Source organism: Phodopus roborovskii, unplaced genomic scaffold (genome assembly GCF_943737965.1).
Source record: "Phodopus roborovskii unplaced genomic scaffold, PHOROB, whole genome shotgun sequence".
Taxonomy (NCBI): domain Eukaryota; kingdom Metazoa; phylum Chordata; class Mammalia; order Rodentia; family Cricetidae; genus Phodopus; species Phodopus roborovskii.
In genome coordinates, this window is record NW_026126448.1 from 8,080,121 (window position 1) to 8,106,633 (window position 26,513).

Sequence of the window (26,513 nt, forward strand, 5' to 3'; positions counted from 1 at the left end):
TGCGATCCAGGTTATCTCCCCTCCTGAGAAAGTAAGTAGCTCCTGTAGCACTACCACCTGGTAGGGCTGATCAAATCAGTGTTGGAAAGTTCCTGGAGAAAGGGCTCCCCAGCCTTGCAATTCCAAGGAGTGGGTCCCAGGCCTCACTCAGCTGTGCCCACACTCTCTAGCGGCGCTACTCCAAAGGGAACGGAATTTGCTCTTGACTTCTCTCTAGGGGAACGCAGGCGCAGAAGGCCAGGGGCCTGGCGGGCTAACTGCAGCCCCAGCCCCCCAAAGCGCCCCAGGCCTTTTGGCTTCGTTCCAAGCCTAGCCCGAAGGGGAAGACATCTGCTTCTTCCAGGGGTCCCAACCGAAGGGCAGAGAGTCCGGGAAGAAGAAGGGACTCCTTTGCCGAGTCCCACTCCCGGGGGTTCACGAGGATCAATCATCTGAAAGCTAGAGCCACTTGTAATTTTATTCCCTGGTAGGAGGAGCCTGAGTTGTCGGCACGCGGGAGGGAGGAGATGGGACCAGGGCGGGGGAGGGCGGCCAGGGGAGCCGCTCAGGGAGGGGAGGGACTTGGCTAGGTTTCTCAAGCCTTCTTCACTCTCCAAACTTTCACCAAACTCTTAGCCCCCGCCTCCCCGAAACCAAAACACAACAAGCTCTGGAGGAGCAGCTAGCTACGCGGCGGGGCGGGTGGACTGGCGGCTGCAGCGAGCCTCGGGAGGCTGATGCAACTTTCCCTTTAAGAAAGCCACCTGGGCGCACCGCGGTGCGGACCCAGCCAGCCTGGGCCGGGGGCTGCAGTATGGTAAGAGAGCTGGGGAAAGGGGGCTTTGCGGCCCGCGCCTTGGTCTGCCTTGTCGTGGTTCTGGGCGTTTCTGTCACTCCTGAGAGGCTGAGCCCCAGGACACGCGTGTGGATGTGTGTGCGGTGCGTGGATGCGATAGCGTATGCTTGCGGGCATCTATGGCTAAGAGTGTGAGTGCTAGTACCGGGATGTCTGTCGTACCGCGAAGGTCGGGGTAGGTGCGCGAGTCTGTGTGTCATCGTTGTCACCAAGGAGCTAAAGCAGACGGGAAGGGGGGGTGCTTTCGGAATGGGGGGAGCTGCGTGCCGACGCTGGCTCGGTCGGGGGTGGCTGGCGCGGGGCTGTGCGCGCAGCGCCGGAACCGGAGTGTCTTCGGTCCTTCTGGGGCGCCAGTGGGTCTGCGGCGGGGAACCGGCGGCGGGGTCTATGCCCCATGTGCAGCCTCTTGCCCCACCTCCCCCTCCTAGCTGTCCTGGCTACCTATCTAGCCACCCCAGCCGGCGGCCTCCCTAATCTGCCCGCCCACTCGCTCGCCGGGTGCTGGTTCCCGCGCGTCCGTGGTTCCTGGGAAGCAGCGAGGAAGAGCCCCAGCGCCCTCCGGCTCTCTTTTGTCCGCGACTCGCGTGGCTGCGGCAGTGGGAAGAGACTGCAGGCGGGGAGTGGTTTTGGGGGGCTGGTACTCGGGGTGTGGGGGAAATCCACGCCCTGCCACTCTAGCCTTCCTTCTGGGCGCGCCTGGGGCGAGTGCGGGAGGCCACAGGTGAGGCCTGGGTTCCCGCAGCTCCGGGGCGCGCGCCCCCAGCCTGCGCCCCGCAGCAGGCAGCCACGCACGGGCGGGAGTAGAGGCCGGCGAGCCGGGAGGGGGCTCGCCCGCAGACCCGGGAGGGGCCGAGGACAGGCGGGGGCGGGGCAAGGGGGCGGGGACCTCGGCACCCCGGTACTTTTCCACCGCGGGGGGCGGGGCTGCCTCCTCCACGCCAGCTGAGAGGCGCACACGTGGTGGCTGATGTAACGCCGCCCCCCAACACACCTTACACCCTGATTAAAGCGGATCGGTCTCATTTCGAGGAAGTGGGTACTCCGGGCGGTGCCGCGGTTCCAAAGGCGACCGCACCCCACGCTGCCCGCCCGCCCCGGGCCTTGGAGTCGTGGCCTGGCCGCTACTTAAAGGGGCCGCACCCCCTCTCGGGCCTGCTTTCCTCAGGCCACGCCCCTCGCGAATCACTCTTAAAGGAGCTGCATACCCACCCAGCGCTCTGACAGCTCCTTCACAAAGCCTGTTCTATTTCTTTTTTTTTTCCTTTTCTATCTATCTTTCTTTTCTTTTCTTTTTTCGAGGCAGGGTTTCTCTGCGTTTCCTTGGCTATTCTGGAACTTGCTTGTAGAACAGGCTGGCCTTGAACTCAGACATCTGCCTACCTCTGCCTCCTTAGTCCCACCACCGCTGGCCCTCCTGTTTTCTTTATTGAAGCAAGTCTGAGGCTATGACTGTTAGAAGATAAAGGATAAGGAGCAAAGAATGAGCAATAAGAGCTTAGAGAGGCAAAAGAGAGTAGGTGGTGATAGAACCTGTTCTAGGGATCAGGAGAGAATGCTGAGCATGCCCAAGTGTTTCCAGGGACCTCAGAGAAAATGCTGCCTTACCTTTCTTAAGTTTAGTGGACTGCACTGGTATAGCTCTCAGGATGCAGAAGTCGCACCTCTGCCCTGGTAGAGCTCTCCAGCTGGAGGGGGACTCACTTGAACACAAGCAAGGATGCTGCTCTTGTGAGAGCATGCTAATCAGTACCCTGCTGTCTGTGAGGGGTACTGCGGAAAGGTTGACAACAGCAGAAGGTACAGGAAGGCTTCATGAAGACAATGGCCCCAGGACTGGTTTTGAAATAGGTAGGCTATGTACAGGTGAAAACTGGGAACCAAGAGGCAAGGAGGCAGAGGCTTCTGAGAAGGCTGAAGAGTGTCATGTTAGGCAGATGGCAGCAAAGTAGCAAGCTTTGGGCCTGGTGCAGGATACTTTATTTACCCAGCACTGTTCTGACATGTCTTCCATGCTACTGAATAGGGACTATACTTCCTCCGCACAAACTGTGAGGTACTTGAGATCAGGAAACCTGTTGCCTGAATTCAGTCACTAGTTCTTGGTTCACATGGACCCCTAAAATTAGTCTACTTGAGGGACAGAAAGATGGTTCAGTGGTTAAGAACGCACACTGGGCCTGGAGAGATGGCTGCTCTTCCAGAAGACCCAAGCCTAGTTTCCAGTACCCATGTCAGGAGGTTCACAATCGCTTGTCACTCCGTCTGCAGAGAATGTAATGTTCTCCATAAGCAGACACCCTGTGTGGGTACACTTACACACATACACACATTTTTTTTTTTTTTTTTTTTTTGAGACAGGGTTTCTCTGTATTGTTTTGGAGCCTGTCCTGGAACTAGCTCTGTAGACCAGGCTGGCCTTGAACTCACAGAGATCCTCCTGCCTCTGCCTCTCCAGTAGATCTGAAACCATATGCAAAAACCCTTCCCACCTTAAAAAAAAAAAAAAAAAGTCCATTTGACAATTCCACTTGGGGAAGAGGAAAGCCACAAGTAGTAAAGGGCTCTGTGACCCTCTCGGCATCAGCCTTGGCGGCTGACACACAGCCCAGTCAGTCCGTCCACCTCAGACCTCTCCCCTCCCCAAACCTGCAGTAGTGCCAGTCATCTTGTCCCTTGGACTGCTCCCAGCGTCCTCTCATTGCACCGGTAGCAAGCAGAGACCCTCCATTTTTCTCTCACCACCCACGGGAAACCCGTTCATCACCAAGTTCCGTTTTGTTGTCTAAACTCCTCTCTCATTGCGGCCCCTTGTTCCATCATCAATTTCATGATCCAAGCTCCTTCCTCACTCTCCTGGCTCATCTCGGTCCTAGTTGACAACTTCTCTTCCACAATTGCTTCAGTGTTTTTTTCTCTACACTATATCGAGCAATTCATATTCCCTCTCTCCTAATGTTTAATTTTACGTGTATGTACACCACATGTGTGCAGTGCCTAAGGAGAGGAGAGATCCCTAGGGCTAGAGTTCAGATGGTTGTGAGCCACTGGAAATCGAACTCAGGTCCTTTGAAAGAACAGCTAGTACTCGTAACCACTGAGCCATCTCTCCAGACCTATTGTTGCTGTAGTTTGTTTTTGTTGTTTTTCAAGACAGGTTTTCTCTGTGTAGCCCTGGCTGTCCTGGAACTCACTCAGAGGTGCACCTACCTCTCTACTGCTGGAATTAAAGATGTGCGCCATCATTCCCAGCTGACTCTTGTGTTTTATGTTGCCCAGGCTAGTCTCATACTTGTGAGTGCAGCTGAGCCTACCTTCTTAGACTCCTGAGTACCTGAGACTATAGGCAGGCACCACTACTTTCCCAGTGTCCCTTCAGCAATCCATTCTCCTCTCAGTTGGTTTAATGCTTAAAAGCCTTTCATAGTCACCAATGACCTCAGGACTGAGGTGGCCTGCTTATCTATCCATTTTGCCTTTCTCTGGCAACGGTTTCATTTTCTCCCGTCACATCTGCCCTCTTCTTCCCTCCTTTACCACTGTCAATTGTCCTTTTGCGCAGAGAAGCCTCCCAGACTGTCACCTGCTATAGAGTGCATATATAGAGTTTTCTCCAGCACATTGTTTATCTCCATCTGTAATTATTTAGTTTGACATCCGCCTCCCCCAACCCTACCCTTACCCTTGCGCTAAATGTTTGTGAAACAAATGAATATAGTTGTAGCCAGCTTTAAAATAAATTCCTGTTGTCTGCGTAAAACCCTAGGAGGGGACTGAAGCTTTAGGGTTTTAGGAAGATTAATGGATAGGAAGAGAGGAAAATGAGGAGAACTTGTAATAGACAGAAATTGGGCAGAGATCCCAATTAGGGTTAACAGGGGAGTTATAACTAGCTGCATCCTCCAGCTTGAGAAAAGTCAGACTCAAAGAGGTCAGATAGCACTCGGGAGTGTAAGTAGTGAGTACCTAAGGCCAAATCCAGCCCAGGTCTATCAGATCACAGGGTTGAAGTCTTCACTATACTCTGTAGTGACCATAGCCTGCTGCTCGTTAGTGTTGCTCTATGTATAGGTTGGAGCAGATCTGGAGTCTGCATATTTCAGGTCTTTTGGACCTAGATGAGGGCCTGGCATACTATAGGCATTTGATGGGCAGGGGCTGCTTCTGCAGTGGGTACTCAGTACTTCACTGATTGCCTGGGTGTGATCTAAGATATCGGTTGTAAAAGTTGCTTTAAGCCTTCCAGGCTAGGCATTGGCCTCTCTGCAAACCTCAAGAGATGCTTCAATGTGTCCTGGTGAGAATATGCTTAGATGCAGACCTAGGGTGTTCTTATATACTAAGCTGTCCAGAGGACCCAACTTCTAGGAGGTGGCTCATGATAACACCACCTGCCATGATGGCTCTCATCTTCATTATTATTGGTTAGGGTTAGGGTAAGTCAGACCTACCTGCTGAAGGGTTCAGGGATTGAAGAGGACAAAGATATGCTTGCCTTTTAAAGGACACAGTTCTCTTGTGACCAGCTCAGGCCTTCTTTAAGAGACACCTTTGAGGGGCAGAATCCAGCCTTGTCACTGTCTGGTTACTTCCCTCTCATCCCTGCCCAGAAAAGAGGAAACCAAGTGGCTAGGACAAAGGACCCAATGAATCAGGGCCTGATTTGAATAAGTAAACAGTGGCCTACCTTTCCTCCAGACTTTGACTTCCTGTGGGTGAGAGGTGGCCCTTGGTAGGTAGCTGTTGGTGACACAAGTGATTCTGAATAGACTTCAGAGTGGAAATTATCAGTGGCAGAGCCCCATCTTCCCTGGGACCAGGCGCCGTGAAGGTTGAGCCACATAGTACACCTAACCCCGGGTTTCCCTCCCTTGACGGGGCTCTTCAAGGCTCTCTAAGTTTGATCCCTCCCGAGACCTGTTCTGTCCACATCTGGCACTGATGTTGAGCTTTCCCTTGCGGCTTGTTCTTCCCACTTTTCCCTCCTCCTCTCCAGCTCACCTGCCCACCACATGGCTCTTACATGCTTCCTGTACAATCCCGGGTTGACAAGACCTCATTCCAGGACCTCTGTCTCACCAGAGGTCTTTGTTGCTCAGCCTGTACTTGATAGCTGACCACTGTGCTAGGACAGAGGCCCAAACGGGTAAAGGAAACTGAGTCCCGAGATCTCAGGTAACCACTGATTTGGGGTCATGAGGCTTAGAACCAAACATGTGTGATTTGATAAGAGCACTAGTACAAGTTTGTACAAAGCAGAAAGAAGCTGTCGCTCATTCTGTTGGAGCAGAGTTGGGAAGGACCACAGAGAGGAGGTGCCATTTAGGCCCAGTCCCAAAGGACTTGCAGAATTTCACTTGGTACAACTGGAGGACTGTGTTGTAAAAGCAGGAGGTGTGACAACATCTGGTATGTCCTGCACGGCCAGTGACACAGCAACAAGCCCGGCCACCCTGGAGCCCAAGCTGAGTGGCACTAGGGTTGGGGTGGGGAGCTTGTGGCTGCCTGGTTGGGGAGTGCCCACTGATCCAAGCTGACACCCCTCCCCTCCTGGGGAAAGGTTGCAGCCATTCACACAGATGAAGGACTTGGACCCCATCCCAGTTCTGTGTTCATTTTTTATCTTTTATAGGATTGGGCATCTGGAGAGTCAAAAATAGACCTTTGCCCATTGGGACAGGAAGCCTAGAGAATAAGGGATCTGGGGGGAGGGTTGAGAAGGCAGCTAGGAAATGGCTGGATCCCAGGGTCACTCAGAAGGGAGCGGGATGCAGAATGGCCTGGCAGAGGGAGTGGGTACAGAGAGAGGGACATTGGGTTATGTTAGAATCCAGCCTCTGCTCAGATCAGACCTCAGTATCTGCAGTGGCCTCTCCTCTCACAGATGCCCATAGGCTCCATACTGGGACACTGGGAGTCCCCAGCTAACAGACATCCCGGGGCCAGGACCTCTCACCTGGGAAGGCCACTCTGGGTATTGGTACTATATATACGCCTTTCCCCCTTCCCTGCCTCCTGCCTGAGAATGGCTTGGGCTATGAAACCATCCCCATCCTCAGAAAGTTTATAAAGAGACTGACTTTTGCCATACAGGCTTGACTTCCTTACTTCAGAGCCTGTGCCATGCTGTCTGTCTTCAGAGACCCTACTTTTCTGTTGCCTTTCTGTGTGTCTGTCCATGGCATTAGCAACCTTCCTAATAAACGTGTTACTCCCTGGCAATCCCTCTAAGTGTCCTCCTTACCCACCCACTCCCCACCTCCAAAAGAGGGGGAAAAAACCAACCAAACAAAAACACCTCTTACATATTACTTGTTCTGGAGAGCCCAGAGGGCCTGCCTGGTCTAGAGCCTTACCTCACCTTGTTTTCTCCACAGCTCTTGAGACCTATTGTCTGAAAGCAGAATCTGCAAGTGTGGTCCAGGTCTACAGATTCACCAACCCACCGCCACCATGGTAGGAAAAGGTGCCAAAGGGATGTTGGTGAGTACAGGGGCCAGACTTTAGGGAGGAAGGGGCATCTATCATAAACACTGCCCTGTGAGATCTGCCAGCGGCTGGGAGGTGGGGAGGGCAGCGGCTAAGAGGTTCGGGGGTGGGTTGGCACCACCATGGTTCCCAAGTGGCTACCCCAGGCCTGGGCAAGTAGCCCCTTATTGAGCAGGTTAGACAGCACCAGCCTCCAAGCCCACAACTGGGCTGGTTGTCCCATAGGCCCAGCAAGAGCCTGCCAGGCAGCAGAGGTGTCCCATCCTGGTCATAAGAGGTACTGTAGAGTAGACACAGGTTGTCTGTTGAGAGGACAGTAGGACACCTGTGGCTGCATCCCATGCCCACCCAATGCTGGGCATGCTCAGACCTGTCCAGTTTCCCCCACTTCTCTGTGGCCTTCTCACTGCAGGAAGGGACATATGCCTTGCTAGGTTTTCAGGTAACTTCATTCCTGTATGTCCCTAGCCACAGCTCTTCCTTTACCCCTGACTTTAGAGTTCAGAAAAGGTGCCGGTGAGGCCCTTCACAAAACAGGGAACAAGGTTAAGCCCCTCCCCACCCCACCTTTTTGAGATAGAGTAACACTATACAGCTCTGGGTGTATATATGATACTTGCCGTATAGGTGAGATCTGCCTGCCTCTGCCTCCCAATTGCTAGGAGTAAAGGCTCTGGGTCTTTCTCCAGCCCTGCGCAGAGCCTTCAGTTCCCAATCCCAGACTCAGCCCCTCATGCCTGCTCTAAGGTGAACCCCTTCTTTCAGAATGGGTCTGAGCATGTACAACTATACTTGGCCCTGGGTCACGTTCTTGAGGAAGAAGCAAGACTCACTGATGGATGACGCAGGGTGTCAGTGGATGCAGGAGCCAGAAGAAAGTTGTAGATCCTATCCCAAGTGCTAGGTTATATGTTTCCTCCTGGGATCTTGTTTTGAGGAGAAGCCCAACTGGGCAGTTGTTAAGGTGGAAGCCAGTTACAAAAGATAGCCCCTCTTTCACCAGCCCCCACCCCATCTGTCCCTTCTAGGTCTTTCTTTACTCGGTGAAAGGCTGACTGACTTCAGGTCTCTACTGAGCCCTCTTCGATTAATTCTGTCTCTCACCAAAGATTTCTGTGATTCTAGGGCTCTGGCCTGGGGGGACAGATTGTGATAGAGTTCACATCCTTTCTCTAGCTCTGTTCAAAGCCTTCAGATGCCAGCCCTTGGCCCAGTCCCTCAGGCCTGTTCTAGAGTTACCCCTTCCTGTTGGAATGGGTTCGAACAGATAAAGCTGTTCAAGGTGTACCTGCACCAACCTGAAATCATGCTCTCAGGGACATACACAGATGGGAGACCACACTTGTTGGGTTAAGGCCCAAAGAGGAACTGACCTTTTCTCTGAGGTGTCTTAGGCTATTGTAGGCCCAGGTAGGATAATGGGGTATGCCTCTACCTCCTGCTGTGAAGATTCTGAGCCACAGAAAACCCTCTGAACATTCCCTGGCTGTTCCTTTTCTCTGGTGTGAGCCTGGAAAGGCTAGACAGCAGGAGGGATGGGGAACTCGCATGACAGGACAGAGAAGTGTGAATCACAAGGTCCCACAATCCCTGCCCCAGCGAAGCTAAGCTTCCCGGGCCCTGTTCTTTGCTGGCCAGCCAGGCCAGTCTGTCTGTGGGAGGGAATGCTGCCTTGGGACTCCCATTCCCAGCACTAGGATGTGCCTAAAGATAGCGGAGGCTTGCTTTCTTTGGTGTCCTCTGCCCTTTGGCTTTTACCCATCGCTGTGTTTGAGGCTCATAGCATCTGTCCCATGGGCACCCCCTGTAGATGCTCTGAGATTTATTCCTGCCTCCGTTCACTTCTGCTGATGACCTTGGGCTACTCTATTCTTGGGTCTGTTTGGAGCAGATGCTGCCTCCTCCAGTGTTTGTCTCTAGGATACAGCCTCAGAGGTGTCCTGGGCAGCTGGCCCCTGCCAAGCCCCATTTCTGCTCTCTAAGTCACCTCTTGGGTGTTTGTTTTCCTAAGACTGAGTGGATGAGCGGAGGAAGGCCCTTGCCAACATGATTCTTCTTAGGATGCCCAGGGAGGTCAGAAGAGAGGATGATGAGGGGTGTATGTGTGAGCTGAAGGCCCTTGGATCATCAGTTCTCTGTGGAAGTATTGCTCCCTTTGTGCCCTGCATGTAGAGAGCTGATAGGTGATTCCCTACTATGGTAACCCCGTTTCTATCATCCTTTATCCCAGGTTTGAAGGTCTGAGCATGAGGACCTGGGCCACTCGTGTCTCTTTGCTGTCAGTATAGACCCTGTGTTATCTTTGGTACTTCTGCCTTGCCTCTGGAGCAGGTGCTTCATGGAGAAGCAAGTCACCGCCCAGCACGTGCCCAGGCCCACATGCTTGCTGCACGTGTCTCTCTCCCCACTTTCGGCCCAGATGGTCTCTGCCAGGCCAGCTCAGCTGCCTTCCTTACGGCTCAGTGGCTCCTAGGACAGGGCCGCAAGAGAACCCAGCTGGCCAGGGTGCCTCGAAGCAGGGGAGCAGCTGGGTTGCTTGGGGCCACTAGGGGTGGGTGAGGTGGTCCTCCCATGAAGACCTAGAGTCTCTGTACACGTGTGGGGCAGGGCTGGGTCTCTAAGGACAGGAACTGGAGGAGGACAGCCTAAATCAGGCAATGTGAGCACCACTGCCTCAATTTTAGCCCCACTATCTTACACTGTTTCCACGTTGGCCATCACAGGTAGGACCATCTCCTACCTATGTGTTGAGCCTTACTTCTTCCCATGTGTAACAGGCTGGTTACCTCTGCCACTGGGAAGCCTCATAACAAATACCAACAGAGTCACTCGACACCAGGATCCTTGGTGCCAGAGCTTCTAACTCTGCAGATGGTGCCAGAAGACTCTGCAAATGCCACGGGCCACCTGGGGCTGCCCCACCCTGACCCATTCCCCTGTATTTTGGCATGAGGGTTTGGGTACCTCCTGCCTGCAGCATCTACACAGAACCTGGCACACAGTGGATACTGGCTCACCAAGCCTAGTCTTGGCATCTAGCAAGTGCTCAACTAGTACAGGCTTGGTACACAATGGGAGATCACCAAGCAGAAGGCTTGGCACACATTGGGCACTCCCTTGGTAAAGGGCCTGACAGGGTTGGGTATAAGTCTCAGCATGTAGCCAATGCCTAGCTAGTACAGACTTAGCACATGTTGGATGTTCCCCTTAGCATGGGGCCTGCCACCCAGTGGGCACACATGAAGCATGGTGCCAGGTGCACAGTGGGTTTTAACCATATCTGGTCCTTCCCCAGAACAGGACTTGGCATACACAGGTTATTCACCTCGTATGAGACCTCATACCCCACAGTAATTCACTCGGCATGAGCTGACACAGAGTTCTCAGCATTGGCTGTGGCACATAGTAGGCATTCTTTAGCAGAACCAGGGAAACACAGTGGGTGCTTTCCTAGCACACATCTGGCACATGACATAGATCCTCTAGGTCTTGGACTTGGCACACAGTAGACACTGCTTTTGCAGGTCCTAACTTACAGTGAGTGCTTTCCTAACACACTGCACATAGTGAGGTCTTTCTTAGTACATGCCTGGATCACAGAGTATTTTCTTTCAGCGTTGCACTTAGCACTCAGTAGGTCCTCTGCTGACACGGGCCGTGGCACCCAGTACCTGCTCTCCTAGCATAGGGTTTGACACATGCAAGAAATCTCTTGGCTCAGAAACTACACGTGCTATATAGGAATGTGCCCTCCTGGCCAGCACAGGCCAGGCAACAACCCTCTGCTGGTCCCAGATGTGCAAGGGCTCTACCTGAAAAATGGAATATCAAGGTCCAGGGGGAAATGGGCTTGCCTTCTCTAAGCTTGTCCCTCCCTCTTCCCTCTCATCTTCCCGGTAGCCCATCTGCTCAGCCCCACAACCTCACCTCCTCTCACATAGCTTCCACTCGTCTTCCCCACACCCCAGCATGCCTCTGTCCCAGCTCAGCAGGACCTTCTCTCTAGAGCCACAGAGGACAACAAGGCCCCTAGACTCCTTGCCCCTCTGGAAGCATGCCCACTCTTATTAAGAAAAGTCAGAGGCTGGGACTGGGGGAGTCGGCTTCCTTAAGTGGGGATGGAGCAGCTGGATCCCACTAATGAGGCCTCATTACAGCCAGGGCCCAGCTGGGCTGCTGCCTCCTGTCCCCATGGCCAAAGCCAGGGAAAGCCATCCAGCCAGGGCTGCCTGTTCTGGGCACCCAGCCCAGCCCAGTGCAGGGCAGCCAGAGCCCAGAGCCCACCCTGGGTGGAAGTGAGCATTTGGGCATCATGGGTGACTGGGCCTTCCTGGAGCCAATGGCCAAGCCAGGGCCTTGGCCCTCAGTCAGTGCCTGTAGGAAGTAAGGGAATGTCTAGGGACCCGACTCCACGACCCAGCCCCAGTGAGCAGCTGAGTCAGTAGGGTCTGAAGCCACTTACTCAAGCAAGGCCTCCACAAAGTGGAGAGAAGAATGTGCTGACCTCATGGGGCTCTTGAGAGGCCAGTGTTAGTAGGTATGAAGTGTTCAGGCAGAGCCTGGCTTATAGTGAGCACCTACTATGTATTGTTAGTGCTAACTCTAGCTGGCTTCAATGCGTATACACATTATTCCATCTTAGAGAAGCAGAAACTGAAACCAGACAACTAGCAAGTTGCCTAAGGTTATGTTTGGTGAGAGACTGGACATCTGGGGTTTGAACTTAGGCCTGCCTGATATTTTTTTTAAGGTTTTATTTTTTAAATCTTATGGGGGGTTGGGGTGAGGCAGGCAGTATGTGCATGGGAGTACCGGAGCTTATGGAAGGAGGCCAGAAGAGGGCATTGAATCCCCTGGAGCTAGAGTTAGAGGTTCTTTTGCGTCACCTGATGTAGGTGATGGGAGCCAAAGTTGGGTCCTCTCTTAGAGTAGTATGCATGTAACCACTGAGCATCTCTCCAGTCTGAGATCCTGTACTGTTTCGTTTTTTCCCCCTAAGCAATATTCCCCCATGAGGTCACACTCACAAACTTCCAGGAGAGCTGTCCTTACACCAGGATTCATTCATGTCTCTATTTGTCAGGCATTTTAAGAATCCACTGTAGCTAGGCCTTTGCTTACTTCGTAGGTCTCCAGAGGGATGTGTACCCTCTCAGCTCTAGAATGACAGTGCCTACCTTCCTAAGTCTCCTGGCTTATGGTGTCTGGGTACCAGCCAGGGACCGACCGAGGAGTGTCGTCTCAGAGAAGAGCAATTGGGTGGTCACTTGATGGGGACCAAGAGATCTCAGAACTGAATATGACACAGTAGGCATGTAACCCTGAACCTGGAATCCGGGTTCATGAGACAGTCATGAGACATGGCTAGAATTACCCAGTCTACTCCTCAGATGCCAGGCAGTGCAGCTCGGATCCCCACAGGCCCTTATTTCACACCTGCCTCCCTTTGTCTGGACTATGTAGTGACCACTGTCTTGGGCAGTGCTGTTTTTCTCTAGACAGATAATGGCACAGTCACTAGGTCATGGTCATGGTCACATTCTGGTCCACCATTTTGGTTGGATGGGAAAGCTTCAGTTCACCAGAAACAGGTGCAGCCATTGGACCTGGTATCTCCTAGTCTAGACCACGTGCTCACTCTAAATACTCTGTTTGCTGTGGACTGCGCCCTCCACCATCAGCAGTACCTATGGGGACAAAGCCCATCACTCATCTGTAGTCACCTGCCTTTCCAGGAGCCCATGAGCGCCCAGCCTGCAGGCTCAGCTCTGGAGGCCAGCTCTTTGAAGAGATAAGCCATTCCATTGCTCTGTCCCATACTCATGCTCCGTGTGTGTGTGTGTGTGTGTGTGTGTGTGTGTGAGAGAGAGAGAGAGAGAGAGAGAGAGAGAGAGAGAGAGAGCATCCCTGTGCCTGTGCACATGTATGCGCACGTGTTCTAGTAACTTGCTGAAAACAAGGGAATGACACAACAACCCCATGCCTCATTCTCCAGCTCTGGAGCACCCGTGCTGGGCTGCAAAGGGACTGGCCGGAGGGGGAGGGCCAGGGAGGGGTGGGTAGGCAGAGCTTCGGGAGGAGATGAGGTGAAAGTAATTGCCGCTGCCCAGCCCGGCAGTGGGAGAGGCAGGGATGTGTCGTCTGGAGCTGGCAGAGGTGTGAATGAGAGTGGGGACAAGCGTGCTGCCAGTGCTTGTCCCAGGATGGCAGCAGCTCACGGACCTGTGGCCACCTCTTCCCCAGAACAGGTCAGTTACCTTCCAGAAGGTCAAGGCCCCCTCCCTGATGCCAGGCAGGCTTGGTGGCTAAGCTGGAGGTAGAGCAGGGGACTAAGTGGTCTGTGCCAGGAGGGGCAGGCACAGCCAGTGAGTGAGACAGACACCAGCCAAAGTGACCCAGAAAGTTGTGACTGCAAAGGAGCGCAGGAAGAGTTAGCTGCATGGTGGGGGTGAGAGGGAGGAGAGTGGGGGTGTTAGGGCTCCCCCAGCCCAAGGACCTGCTGAGAATCTGCTCTAAGTATCAAAGCTACATTGTCCTAGCTCCCGGGGAGACGGGCCGGAGGTGCCCAGGAATTGTACTAATCAATACAGCCTCATTGTCTGTGCCACGGCAGTTACTCCTATGGGGAGAGAGAGTGTGGGGGGGGGGGGGACAGGGAGTGTGGTACATGGGCCTCAGTGGTGAGAGCTGGGGGAAGGGAACAGGCAGAAATCTTTGCTGGGAGGAGAGAGACCCTTTGGAGCATTTGCCAATGTTCAGGGCAAGTGCCTGCATGGGGTGGGAATTCTGTATCTCAGCCTTGTAAGCAAGGATGATAGGCACAGTTCAGCGGATGGCAGTGAGGGTGAGGGGACCAGGAAGGCTACTCTTCTCCCCTGTAGGACATCCTGACTTGACCTTCTGAAGGCAAGAGAAGGAATGTCCTCTGAGGCCATGCCGGCTGATTTTGGAAGAAACATTATGTAGACTGTTCTCAAACTTCAGGACTGCTTAGAGCCAAGGATCCAGGGCCACTTCCCAGAGTACCATCCTGCTGCCAACTGATGAGGCAGAGGCTGCCCACAGCTGCCTCTTCCAGGCTGCCAGGCTTCTCCAGGCAGGAAGGTGAGGGCATGGGCAGGGCCCGCCCAGCATCCTCTATCACTCTCCCCAGGACCTAGAGAAGAGCCTGGCATGTCTACGGTGCCAGTCTTCTGCCTGCTGACTGCAAAGTTGGCAGGTCACTCTCTGTCAGTCAGGACTCGGTAATGAGCCAGTACCAGGTACATCCCAACTCTTACCTGAATACAAGGGCCTGGACTCTGCAGGTGCCTAGAAAGGGTCCTGGGAGGAGCCTAGCATTGTTCTGAGCATCTCTAGGAGTAGGAGGTACTCAGAACCCTGGAGACCATGCAGGATGGACCAGGTTTTACCATTTCTGTCCCCTCCATCTGGCCAGCCTCTGGCTATCTCATACCTGGGTGGCAGGCCAGAAGCCAGGCCTGTGGTTGAGTGTCTCTGGTCCACTTGATGCCCTGCAGGTAAAGGAGGGAAGCCTGTGCTTGCACAGGTGCTGCTTGAGAACCACTGTTCCCTGAGGCCAGGAGAGCACGCAGGAGACAAGAGCAGAAGGATCCCTTGGGGTTGGTGTGGGATCCCCTGAGGCAGCCAGCGTGCATTATAGTAGTTGTTCTGCCTTGGTTTCCTGCTGGGGCTCCAAGCAAGTTGCTTGTGATCTGATTTGGTTCCAAGTCAGTCTGAGATGTAAGGTCTTGCCTGTTCTCCTCCATTGAGTTTGTTTTGGACAGACTTCATCCCATGAGCAAACCCTGGGGCCAGAGAGTCCTAAACAAGAAGCCTGCTGGGTCCCAGAGGGGCCAGCCTGCCCGGGCAGCTACAGAGTTCTAGATCGATGGAGGGTAGGCAGAGGGAGTTCACGATTCACAAAAATATCCACTGAACACTGACCTGGGAGGGTGGGAGTCCCCAGCCACAGAAGCAATGTAGTTTGGTTCCGGGGCTGGGCTTCTGTGTCCATATGAGGAAGAAATAAGGGGCTCCTGCATTATGTTGGCTAGAGTTACATCAGGGCTGGGCCTGCCTGCCACTGCCTGATACTATTCTGGATTTTCATGTTAACACTTTGTTTGTTTTTAAAGCCAGGTGTGGTGGCTCACACCTGTAATCCTAACACTCAAGAGACCAAGGCAAGTTCACTGTGAGTTTGAGACAACCTGGGCTACAAAGTGAAAGCTTGGAAAAAAAAAATCAAGAAAACTGGTGGGCACTAATGGGAGGTGGGGAGACAGTCAGAAATAGTTGATCTGGGGCCAGTGAGATGGCTTAGTGTGCAAAAGTACTTACTGACGACTTGAGTTTGGTCCCTGGGTCCCACAGTGGAAGAGGAGAACCAGTTCCTGAAAGTTCTCCTCTGACCTCTACATGTACACACTGTGGCAGATACACACTTGCACACACATGCACACACACGCACACACTCACATACACTATAGTAATGATTAAAAGAAATGTAAAGGCTTTTTGTTGTTGTTTTGTTTTGTTTTAAAGTAACAGCTGAATTACAGGTGAGGTAGAGCCAAGGAATATTTGTAGGCCGAGGGAAGCTGCCTGTAGCCATCATGCTACAGCAGCTGCCCAGTCTATTCTTTGGTTCCCTAGATAGGGACACTGAGATACCCATGGTATAAGGGACTTGCCCTGGGCTGCTAGGGAACAGGTTCTAGAATACCTGGTTCCTAATCTCATATTTCCTGTCTTGACCAAGCCCAGGGCAGAGTGGGAGATCCTGATTCCAATAACTCTTCCAGCAAATAAGCAGGGCAGAGGGCTGTGTAAAGGACTTACATAAGTGATTCAGCAGCGAGGCTCAGCCAGCCAGGTGCACAGTGTGAGTGTGGGGGCTGTTCACCTAAGAAAGCTCACAGTCCTGGTGTGAGGATGAATACTTCAGCCTTCATGGCCAGCTCCGAGTGAGGGAGCGTTTGAGGAGTGTGTGTACACGTGCACATGTATGTGTGTGCATATGGTAGCAGTCAGGTTTCCCCGTGTGGCTGTGGGAAGAAAGCTCTCAAGCACGCATACTGCCCAGGCTGAGAGTACCAGGAAGGTACCCTTTCCTGAAGAACCACCTACTCCAGCCATGGCCGTGGCCTCTCAGCTGCTAAGAGGTGTGGTAGGGCACAGGCAGGAGAGTCAGAGGGACCCGTGTGCCACATCACAAGTGGAATCTGCTCCATTGGTCTCCTTCCCCGCTAAGCTACGAGCAGGTGAGAGAGGAAGGGCATCAAGGGGCTGCCAGGGTGACATGTGGTGGGCAGGACAAGACGGGAGCTCAGCCCATTCAAGTTCTTAGGCAGCCAGGCAGGCGGTCTGGGTCAAATCATGAGCACAAAGGGGTTCTTTCGTAAGCATTTCAGAGCCAATGGAATGGTTAAAGTTAGTGACAAAGCAGGGCAAGAAAAACAAGGGTCTTAAAATAGGAAAGATGATGTGAGGAGGGCAAGAAATTATGCAACATTGAAAGCAAGGGGCTGGGCTTACCCTGTAGTGAAGGGTTTGCTGAGTATTCTTGAGGCCCTGGTTCAATCTACAGCAAATACGTACATGCATAAGCATGCATGTATGTGTGTGTGAGCACGTGTACACACATGAGCACACACACACACCGGTGGGGGTACTTTCCTGAAGCAACTGGTTGGGACATGGAGGGCTCTCTTGAGGAGTTGGACGAGAACAGACTTGGAGCCCTTAAGAAGCCCCTGCAGAAGGGCAGGCTTCCTGTCAGCTGAGGATTTAGACCATCTAGCTACGTAAGATCTACCCAGCGTGGAGATCAGCGACGATAGTGAGTGAGGTTCTTCACATCAGCACAACGGTGACACTGGGTGGACAAGAGAAGGGCATTCTGTCTTCAGGCAGCCCTAATTTCATCTTCTTGCCAGTGCCTAGTGACAGGCCCCGGTCTGGCTCCTATCCTGGGGCATCAGCTTCCCCCACTACATGCTTGGCTGAATCAGCACATGGCTCACTGGTATAGGCTCAGTGGTGTTTGTCTCATTGTTCAAACCTGAGCTTTTGAGAACTGACTGGAGGAGCCTGTGGCACATGGCTGGGGGCTTCACCATCTCCCTGTCCCTCTTCTGTCCCCCTCTGCCAGGGAAAGAGTAGAATTTAGGGATTCAAATATGGTCCTGCTGTATGTGGTTGGAGAGGCCAGAGGTCCAACCTCATGGCCCTGGACCAGGAGAGAGGCCCTGAACTTTAAGCTTGGGAAAGATGGGTGTTTTGGGGGGTCTTGCCATTTTCTTGCCCATGGGGCCATCTTGGACCCTAAGTTGTCCCTTTTACAGCTGGAACTGCTACCCTGTGACCCCACCCATGGACTCTGGAGCTGCCACAGTCCTGCATTGTGTTCCTAAGTAAACAAGCCTAGGACAGAATAAAAGTGTTATTGTAGGGCCAGCAGATAGGAGCCCTATGTGGCTGGTGTTTGTTTGGGTGTAGATAAATCACCCCAAGCAGGCCCTATACTCTTCAAAACATGGCCCCCTGGCCCTGTGGTATGGAAACATCTACCCCAAAGAAAGTACCTTAGAGGTGATGATGTAGGGGTGTGTTAGAGAGGGCATACTGAAGCTGGCACCACCATCTCCCATAACACAGTATGCCTCCCTGTCCCTTCACCAGCAAGCCTTGCCTGGACCTCACCCTGCCTTCCCTTTCTGTTCTCACATACTCTTAGGACTTTGAGGAAGTCCATTTTGTGATCATACTAAAGTTGCATATAGCATATAGGATGTGTGGTTTTTTTGTTTGTTTGTTTGTTTTGTTTTTTGAGACAGGCTTTCTCTGTGCGTAATAGCTTTGACTGTACTGGAACTCTCTTTGTAGATCAGGTTGGCCTCGAGCTCACAGAGATCCTCCTGCCTCTGTCTCTCTAGTGCTGGGATTGAAGATGAGCGCCACCCTGCCTGGCGATGTGTGTTCTTCATTGATGTCTTCCAGCACTGCTTTGTTTCCAACTGAGTTGCCATTGCCTGGCATGCAATAGGGAACCTGTAAATCTTGACATTTTGTGGATGGATGGATGGATGGATGGATGGATGGATGGATGAATGAATGAATGAATACATGCAGATGCCTTCAGCCTGCTGGTTTGCTCTGGGTGCTCTAGGTAGGATGGTGCATTATAGTCTTTTTGAGGATGTGAAGGACAACACATCTGAACTGGATACACAGGACAGTCCTCCCCACCAATAGTGCTCACCCGCCAGGCATGGGTGCTACCTAGATCTGCATTCCTCAAGGCCTTTTCCAAAGGTGCCCTAGTGAAGTCATTCAGGTACGTCTGCCAATGTCAAGGTCTCATAGTGTGTCAGGGTGCCAGGCTACTCATTGGCCAGAGTGGCTGCTGAACTTGAAGATGTCACTTTCACACGACACTCAGCATCATGCCGCTCTCTCTTGGCCACACTGCTCCAACCTTGATCCAAGTGTCCTTTAGAAGAACTCCTCCTGTCAGGGACATAGCTCATATCTGGTAAGCTGTTGCTGACATAGATTACTCTGTATTTCTCTGCTACTGACTCCCAGGGTCCTTATATCCGTTTAATGACACTCTCAGGCCCAGCCAACTCTATCTGATGATGGTTGATTCCTACTCATAGCAGGAGGGGCCTGGGAAAAGTGTGGCCTAGAAAAGGGGCACACACTGAGGGACTTGCAGAGGTAGTTCTACATCCAAAGTCGGGACGCCAAATGGAGTCCTCAGTGGGCCCTGGACAGCCTCACCCAGCATTTCCCACAGGCAGGCCCAGGACCCAATAGAGATTCATCGGTGAGCCACCCTCTTGTGAGACCCTTCTCTGGAGCCACCTCTGTTTCCTCTAGCAGAGCCTGTCCTCAAAGGTTTGGCATGGTGCCTATGACTCTGGTCTCCTATGCTAATGCATAGCCCAGCATCAGCAGCTCAAGTTAGTTTCCCCAGGCCCCTCTCTTGAGCTCCACAAGTGTCCTGCCGAAGTCTGGCCAAGCCTAGCTGCAGCATCCCCTCTCCCACCCAGAACTGCTCACCCTGTGCCCCCAGGAAGAAGCCTTCACTAGGGAGAAGTCTAGCCACCGACTGCCCATGAGCAGCGTGCTTAGCCTGGTGATGTGGTAGGCGGTGGGTGGGGGGTAGCTGTCTGGACACAGGCCTCTTTGTGCCCAGCTTGACTTGGCTGCTTGGTATGAGGCTCAGCTGCTCCTAGGTCCTTAGCCTGAGAGGAAAGGCAAGGTTTTAGAGGGGTTAGGGGCCTTTTGGCTCAGGTTCCCTCTTCAGTGTCCCTTTCCTGCTGTGAACAGTCCCTCAGGTGGGCTGGTGTACCTGGCATAGAGTGCTGAGGGCTGGACACCATCGGGCAGCTGTGCCTCTCTTTCTTCTGCCAGGCCTGCCCTCAACTCCTGCCAGCAGAGAGGAAGCCCTAGGGTATGTGGCGGGGTGACATGGTGGTCCAAAGAAAAACCACTGGGAGAGACTCGGGGTCAGACACGGGGCACAAATGCCTTACTGATGGTAGCTTCCTTCCTGTCCCCACAGAATGGTGCTGTGCCCAGCGAGGCCACCAAGAAGGACCAAAACCTCACACGGGGCAACTGGGGCAACCAGATCGAGTTTGTACTGACGAGCGTGGGCTATGCCGTGGGCCTGGGCAATGTCTGGCGCTTCCCATACCTCTGCTATCGCAACGGGGGAGGTACCCAGTGGGCACAGGGCAGGGACCACCCACTCAGGTAGAGCCCACCTACCAGGGCCGCTGTCTCCCTGGCACAGACACCACTCCAGGAAGAAGCCAATCTCTAGCCCTGGTCTTAACCCCATCCCTGCTTAGGCACATTTTGCCTAAAGTGCAGGCCACCCTCAGACCCTGGCAGCCTAATCCTGCTAGCCCATTTCCTTGAAGGCTAGGAGAAGTAGAGAAATGACTTGAATTTTCTGGGTTCCCAAAGTTTCAGCACCCCCCCCATACAGATGGTGCAGAAGAGCTATTTGTGGAATCCCAGTGATTTCTTGTGAAATCAATTGGTTAAAACATCAAATCCTACCCCAACATGGAAGTTGGGGGGGGGCGGATTTTCTCCAGAGCAGACTTCCTGGGGGCCTCTGTTAAGTTCAAAGCCAGGCTGTGGGGAATGTGCCTCAGCCCCAGGCTGCTGCCTGGTGCACATTTGTGTTGCAGCCCTAGTGAAACCCGGAGGTTTACTGTGGGTTCTGAGAAGGAAACTCAGGGAGGTACTCCCCAAGCCCACCCTGAGCCGACCTCTCCCTGCATGCCAGGTGCCTTCATGTTCCCCTACTTCATCATGCTCATCTTCTGCGGGATCCCTCTGTTCTTCATGGAGCTCTCCTTCGGCCAGTTTGCAAGCCAGGGGTGCCTGGGGGTCTGGAGGATCAGCCCCATGTTCAAAGGTGAGGTCCTGGTGGGGTGTACACGTATGTATGTGCATGTGCTCTTGTGTGGGCATGCGTACACCCACACACGAGCACATACACACCACACCACACACACACACTGCACACTGTACCACAGTCAACCATATGACACACACCACACACACACACACACACACACACACACACACACGCACGCACGCACAGAGGCTGGCTTGCCCATCTGTACAAACATGAATATCCCCTGTGGAGTGTCAGTGCTGACCCAAACCTGACATCAATGGCCAAGACAGTACACACATGCTGGGCTTCATATTTACTTGGCCTTATCTTTCCCTCCTGCCACGTATATATACAAAACTCCTTTCCTCCGCTAACTCATCAAGGCCTGACCCTTCCCTTCTGTAGCTCTCCATCAAAGGCTGTGTCTTGGGCCTTTAGGAACGGTTAACCTTTACTAGAGAAGCCAGGCTCCTCCTTCAGTGCTTACTGTGCTTCTCCAGGCGTGGGCTACGGCATGATGGTGGTGTCCACATACATCGGCATCTACTACAATGTGGTCATCTGCATCGCCTTCTACTACTTCTTCTCATCCATGACACACGTGCTGCCCTGGGCTTACTGCAATAACCCCTGGAACACACCTGACTGTGCCGGTGTGCTGGATGCTTCCAACCTCACCAATGGCTCCCAGCCCGCTGCCCTGTCTGGCAACCTCTCTCACCTGTTCAACTACACCCTGCACAGGACCAGCCCCAGCGAGGAGTACTGGAGGTGAGGCTCCTGGCAGACACAGGATCGGGGGACCTGGTAGCAGCCCTCAGCTCTCCCTGTCCCCATCAGACAGCTGTGCCTGGATCACCTATCTGCACATGGTGTCTACTGCCCAGGGGGTAGAAGTGGGTAAAATGGCAGATGTACAGAGGGCCACGGAAGACTTGAAGGTGACCTGGGAATCCTTACAGAGTAGCAGTAGAGGAGGGCTGGAAGTCTTAAGTCCCCAGAGGCCAGTCAGGGTGGGGTGGAATGGGGTGGGGTAACATGTGAGGGTCCCAAATGACCAGAGGTTATTCTCAAAGCTGTGGGAGCCTGCTCCTCTGAAGGCTAATATGGATGGAGGGATCTTGTGAGCTTTGAGGTAGCCTTGAGGGGCACTGTGCTGATTGAGAACTAACAGGAATTAAGCTTCCACTTCATACTCCAAAACAAAAGGAGCCACGGACATGCACTAGGCCAGGGACGCCAGGACAGCCTGACCCATTCTGTTCAGAAGTGACGAAGGGACCAGTGTCTCTTAGGCCACTGAAGAGAGGCTGCCACTGGAGGTGTTGGGATCACCTTGTCCCAATTGGCAGAGAGAGGGCACAGTAGGCCATTCTTCCTGCAGCTCACTGGAGAGTCCCGGGGCAAAGCATGTTTGGATGTGGGAAGTAGGCCTCTCCTATTCATTCTACAAACTTCTGTGGCATCTGCTCTAAAGGCCCAGTGTGCCTGTGGCAGGTGTAAAACGGTCCTGAGCCTCTGCCCCCAAGAAATCCAGAAATGGGAGCGAGAGAAGTGGAGGAAGTGAGAGGGACGGGGATAGGTAAGCAGAGGCCAGGGGGAGGCGAACTGAAGCAGAGCCTGGGAACAAGTGGAGGAGAGTCAAGGGCTGGCGTACATCACATGGGACCAGCTTCCATGGTAGCCTAAAAGTTTGACACTTTCTCTGTTGTGTGATGGAGGCCAAAGATGAGGTAGGTGCACAAGGCCCCAGGGACACTGAAGTTGTAGCAGGTCCTCTAAGTCCAGTCCTGAAGGTGCAAGCTCCAAAGCAGAAGCCGTGGCACAGGCCAGTTCCAGAGAGGAGACAGGAGGGAGAGCAAGACGGAACTCCTAGCCAGTCAGAGGACTCTGGGTAACTGTCCACCAGGCTGTGATATGCACTGGGAAGACAGAGGATGCGCTTCCCTGGAGCTCCCCAAAGCACAAATCCTGCCTCCTTCCTCACCCCAAACAGATGCTACAGTGTTGTCACCTCGGGGGCAAAGCTCTGGAGACTTCAGCCAGGGAAACCAGTGGGGAATAGCTCTCAGGGAATCTGCCTAGGGAAGCATACTGAAGGGACAGCTGGGCTCTGCTCCCCAGCTGGGGCTATGGCAAGCCTACCTTACTTGCTGTTTCTAACCCCAGTGGCTCCTTGCTGCCACCTTCTGGAAAGCCTGGAAAGATGCTTTCCCCCTGCTATACTGGTGATTGAACAGCAGCACCCCACATCCACCCTCGTGCATGCTAGGCAAGTGCCTTACCTTGAGCTATATCCCTAGCCTTCTTTTTACTTTTAGTAAAATTTAACACAGGGCCTCACTAAGTTGCCCAGGCTGGTGATCTTCCTGCCCAAACTCTAAAATGGCTGGGATCATAGGCCAGTATCAACAGGTCTGGCTCAGGAACCATCCTTAAGAGAGCTATGGTAGGAAGGAGGGGGTGGGCAGGTGGATATATATTCAGTGGCAGAATATATATCAGAGGACCTGTGTTGCGTTCCCCAGTCCCAGAGGAGAATAGAGCTGCCCAGGTCTCTCTGATGAAAGGAGAGTGGGGGAATTGGTACTACCTACCCTGTGCCTGCCCAGGTATTAGCTCTAATGAGTCTTACAAGCTGCGTTTTCAGACGTAGAGGCTGGTGTCCCAGGGTTAAGGAGCCGGACAGCTCTAAGGTGACTGGGCTGTGTGCTCCAGGCCTGCCCTAGCTCTGCCATTGTCGGGTCCTAGGCCAGTGGTACTCTGCCAGTGTTCTCAGTCTTAAGTGTTCCTTTCAGAGGTAGCATGATGTAGTTACTGTTTTATGAATGAAATCAGCAGGCCAAGAGGAAGATTGCCTAGCCCTGGTGAGGTCTCAGGTTTGATCTCTAGCACCTAAACAAAAACACATAAACAAAAGCCTTTAAAGTGAGAGAATCAAGACTGCCAGGTTTCTGAGCTCTTCCTCCTTCCCCCTCCCCAGACTTTTTTTTTTTTTTTTAACACTCCTCTGTGCTGGTCTGAGAACTCCTTCCAAACCCCAAGCTCATGACAGAGCTTTCTCAGCTCCAGAGCCTCCGTGGCAGCCAGCACCTGACACAGAGTGGACTCTGATCCCAGCTCCACCCTCACCCACCCCAGAGTCTCATGCCAGTGTCACAGTCATGCTGACATTACAAGTCCTGGCTCTGCCACTGGCCTGATGTGTGTTCGTGGAAGGTCGCCAAATCTCCTTAAGTTTGAGTGTCCACCCATCAAATCTGGGTGGCTGTAATTCTTCCCTCGATGTCTCGGGAGGTTAAGTGTGGGAACATGGCATAAATCCCAGAGGTCAGGAGCAAGTGCTCGCAAGCACCTGGGGAGAACCAGAAGAGGGCGTCTCTCTTCTCAGGCCAATTACTGTCTCAAGGAAATAAGATCTGTCTGTACCTGGAGTTTGGGATTTTTTTTTTTTTATTATTTTTATAATTTTTTGAGACAGGGTCTTATATAGCCTGGCTGGCCTGAACTCCTTATGTAGAACCAGGCTAGCTTTGAACTCACAGAGGCTCCTGCCTCTGCCTCGAAAATGCTGAGATTAAAGGCCTGTGTGATAACTGGCTTTTTTTTTTTTTTGGTGGGGTCTCACTAATATCTGGCAAAATTTTAAACAGGAAAAAAGCTGAGCATGATGACAAGCCTGTGATCCCGGCAGCTGGGAGGCTCAAGCAGAGGATCATAATTTTAAAACCAATTTATGCTACCTATGGACCTAGTCTCCAAAAAGAAAAGGGGGGGGGAGCAAATAATTCCTGAGAGGTTATATGTCAAAAGCCAGCTTATAAATAAGTCACATTCCAAAATGCTCTGAGGTTAATTGTCTGATCTCAAAAGCACATGGTCCCAAGCAAAACAAAGAACTAAATACAGTACAACCTAAAATAAAGTTAGAATTCATTCCTTGGTTCCCAGGCTAACCATCTAAGCTCTGCACTCCCAATACAGTAATGCTGTACTCAAAAATAACATCAAATACTGCCATCTTAGCATGTATAATTAGGCAAAGTGGTTTTTTTTTTTTTTTAATCCTTTAAATGAAAAAAGTTTTTTTTTTTGACTTGACGTTGGCTCAGTAGAAGCCAAATGACTCAGTAGAAGCAGTCAGAGCCTGTGGTTATTCCAAAGGACCCACCTTGCTAGTATTGGTGTCTTACATAGGATCACCCAGCCTGGGCTGCCAGGAGCCCCAGTCTGTTGCCTTCAGCTATGAATGGCCTTGTCTATCTCAGTGGGCCAACAAAAGTGTTTTCTATTTGTGCAGCGAGGGAGAGAAGGCAGGGAAGCTGTTAAAGGGAACCTGGAGCCTCTGTGTCTCACGGCCCCTGAATTTCACTGCTCTGTGTGTGCATTCCTGTATGGCTGAGCCAGGAGAGGGTCTTGCCAGCCTCTCATGGTGTAGACAGTTGGGAAAATTGGGCAGAGGGAGGAGGAGTCAGACAGCACCCTCTGCAGGCCATGCTGTGAAGGGTGGCCTGGGAGGAAAATAGGAAGCCAAAAGGAGACAGTGGGAGTCTCCTCTGGGTGGTCAGGCTGGCAAACACCAAGTTCCAGCTCTGACAGCATTGTTCCTTGAAGATCCAGAATCATGTCCCATCCCAAGGCATTCAAAGTGTCTGCATGGGGTTTGAGAGCTGATTGGACATAGCTGAGGATGCTGGGGCAGAGGTGGGATGGGGAAACAGCTATGCCAAGAGTCTGCAGCAGCAGGAGAGGAAAGAAGGGAGCCTGGGTTTGACCTGTGTTGTGATGAGGAAGCGGAGGCTGGAGATGTCTTTTTTGCTTCCCTCTCACCTCTAGCCTGGATTGTCCATTTGCCTCCCAGCCCATTTTCTGGGAGTATCTGTCAGTGCCAGGCATTGGAAATGCACAGCCATAAACAAAAAAATCAAGCTCCCGCCATCATAGAGAACAGAGGACAAAAGCCATAAGTAGGCTCAGTCTGTGGTGTGCCTTCCTTACATGCATGGAGCCTTTGGTTCAATCCTTAGCACCACATAAAACTGGTAAGGTGCACACACCTGTACTCCCAGCATTGGAGAGGAGGAAGCAATAGGATCTTGCTCATCCTCAACTACACAATGAGTTGAAGACCAGCCTGGGTGACATGAGACCTTGTCTCATATAAGGCAATTAAACTGTCAATAGCAACACATACGGGATGAGAGAAGGATGTGTGAACTGTTGAGGAACACAGTAGGGGCAGGCCTGCTGGGCTGGAGTGAAAGCTGCATTTGAAGCCATGTAGTCAAGACCCATTTGAGAAGTGGCCGTCTGAAGGAAGTGGGGGCTCACACGGACAAGCCCAGCTATAATCTAGATAGGGGTATAGTGTAGAACATGGCATTTTGTTCACATGTGTAAAGAGATGTCAAGGTGACACAGGGCCTCATGTACACATAGATCTCTGGTGGGAGGAGATAGGGAGAAGGCACTTCATTCAGAGGCAGGAGCATGTGCAAAGGGCCTGGGGTAACCAAAGGCTCATGTGTATGGGAAAAACCAAGTCCAGTGCGGCTAAATCTGTGAGCACAGAGGAGGGAGAAGGAGAAGAGATCAGAGAAATGGCAGGGCCAGGGACACTGGATCCTATAGGGCCTAGAGGCAGTGCTTGGAGCCATAAAGAGGCATGGACATCCTAAAACAAAAGCTTCAAAGGTCTCTCTCTCATTGCCCTCAGGAGGAATCTAAAATTCTTCAGCCTCACTGTCACTACGAGGCCCC

The 26,513-nt window shown here is 52.6% G+C and overlaps 1 protein-coding gene across 3 annotated transcripts in view; it reads left to right on the forward strand.

Moving 5' to 3' along the window:
* The first annotated feature begins 559 nt into the window (after positions 1 to 559).
* Positions 560 to 26,513, forward strand: part of Slc6a9 (solute carrier family 6 member 9) — a 32,956-nt gene continuing 7,002 nt past the window's right edge. Inside the window, exons 1-5 of one of the 3 annotated variants that reach the window (XM_051188589.1) lie at positions 560 to 796; positions 7,210 to 7,315; positions 19,899 to 20,055; positions 20,637 to 20,768; positions 21,254 to 21,524. In XM_051188589.1, coding sequence (XP_051044546.1) covers positions 7,286 to 7,315; positions 19,899 to 20,055; positions 20,637 to 20,768; positions 21,254 to 21,524 — 590 coding nt within the window. In that variant the 5' untranslated portion in view covers positions 560 to 796; positions 7,210 to 7,285. Of the gene's footprint in view, positions 797 to 7,209; positions 7,316 to 13,433; positions 13,570 to 14,202; positions 14,426 to 19,898; positions 20,056 to 20,636; positions 20,769 to 21,253; positions 21,525 to 26,513 lie in introns of those variants that run through there. The other 2 variants (XM_051188590.1, XM_051188588.1) reach the window with 2 other exon arrangements.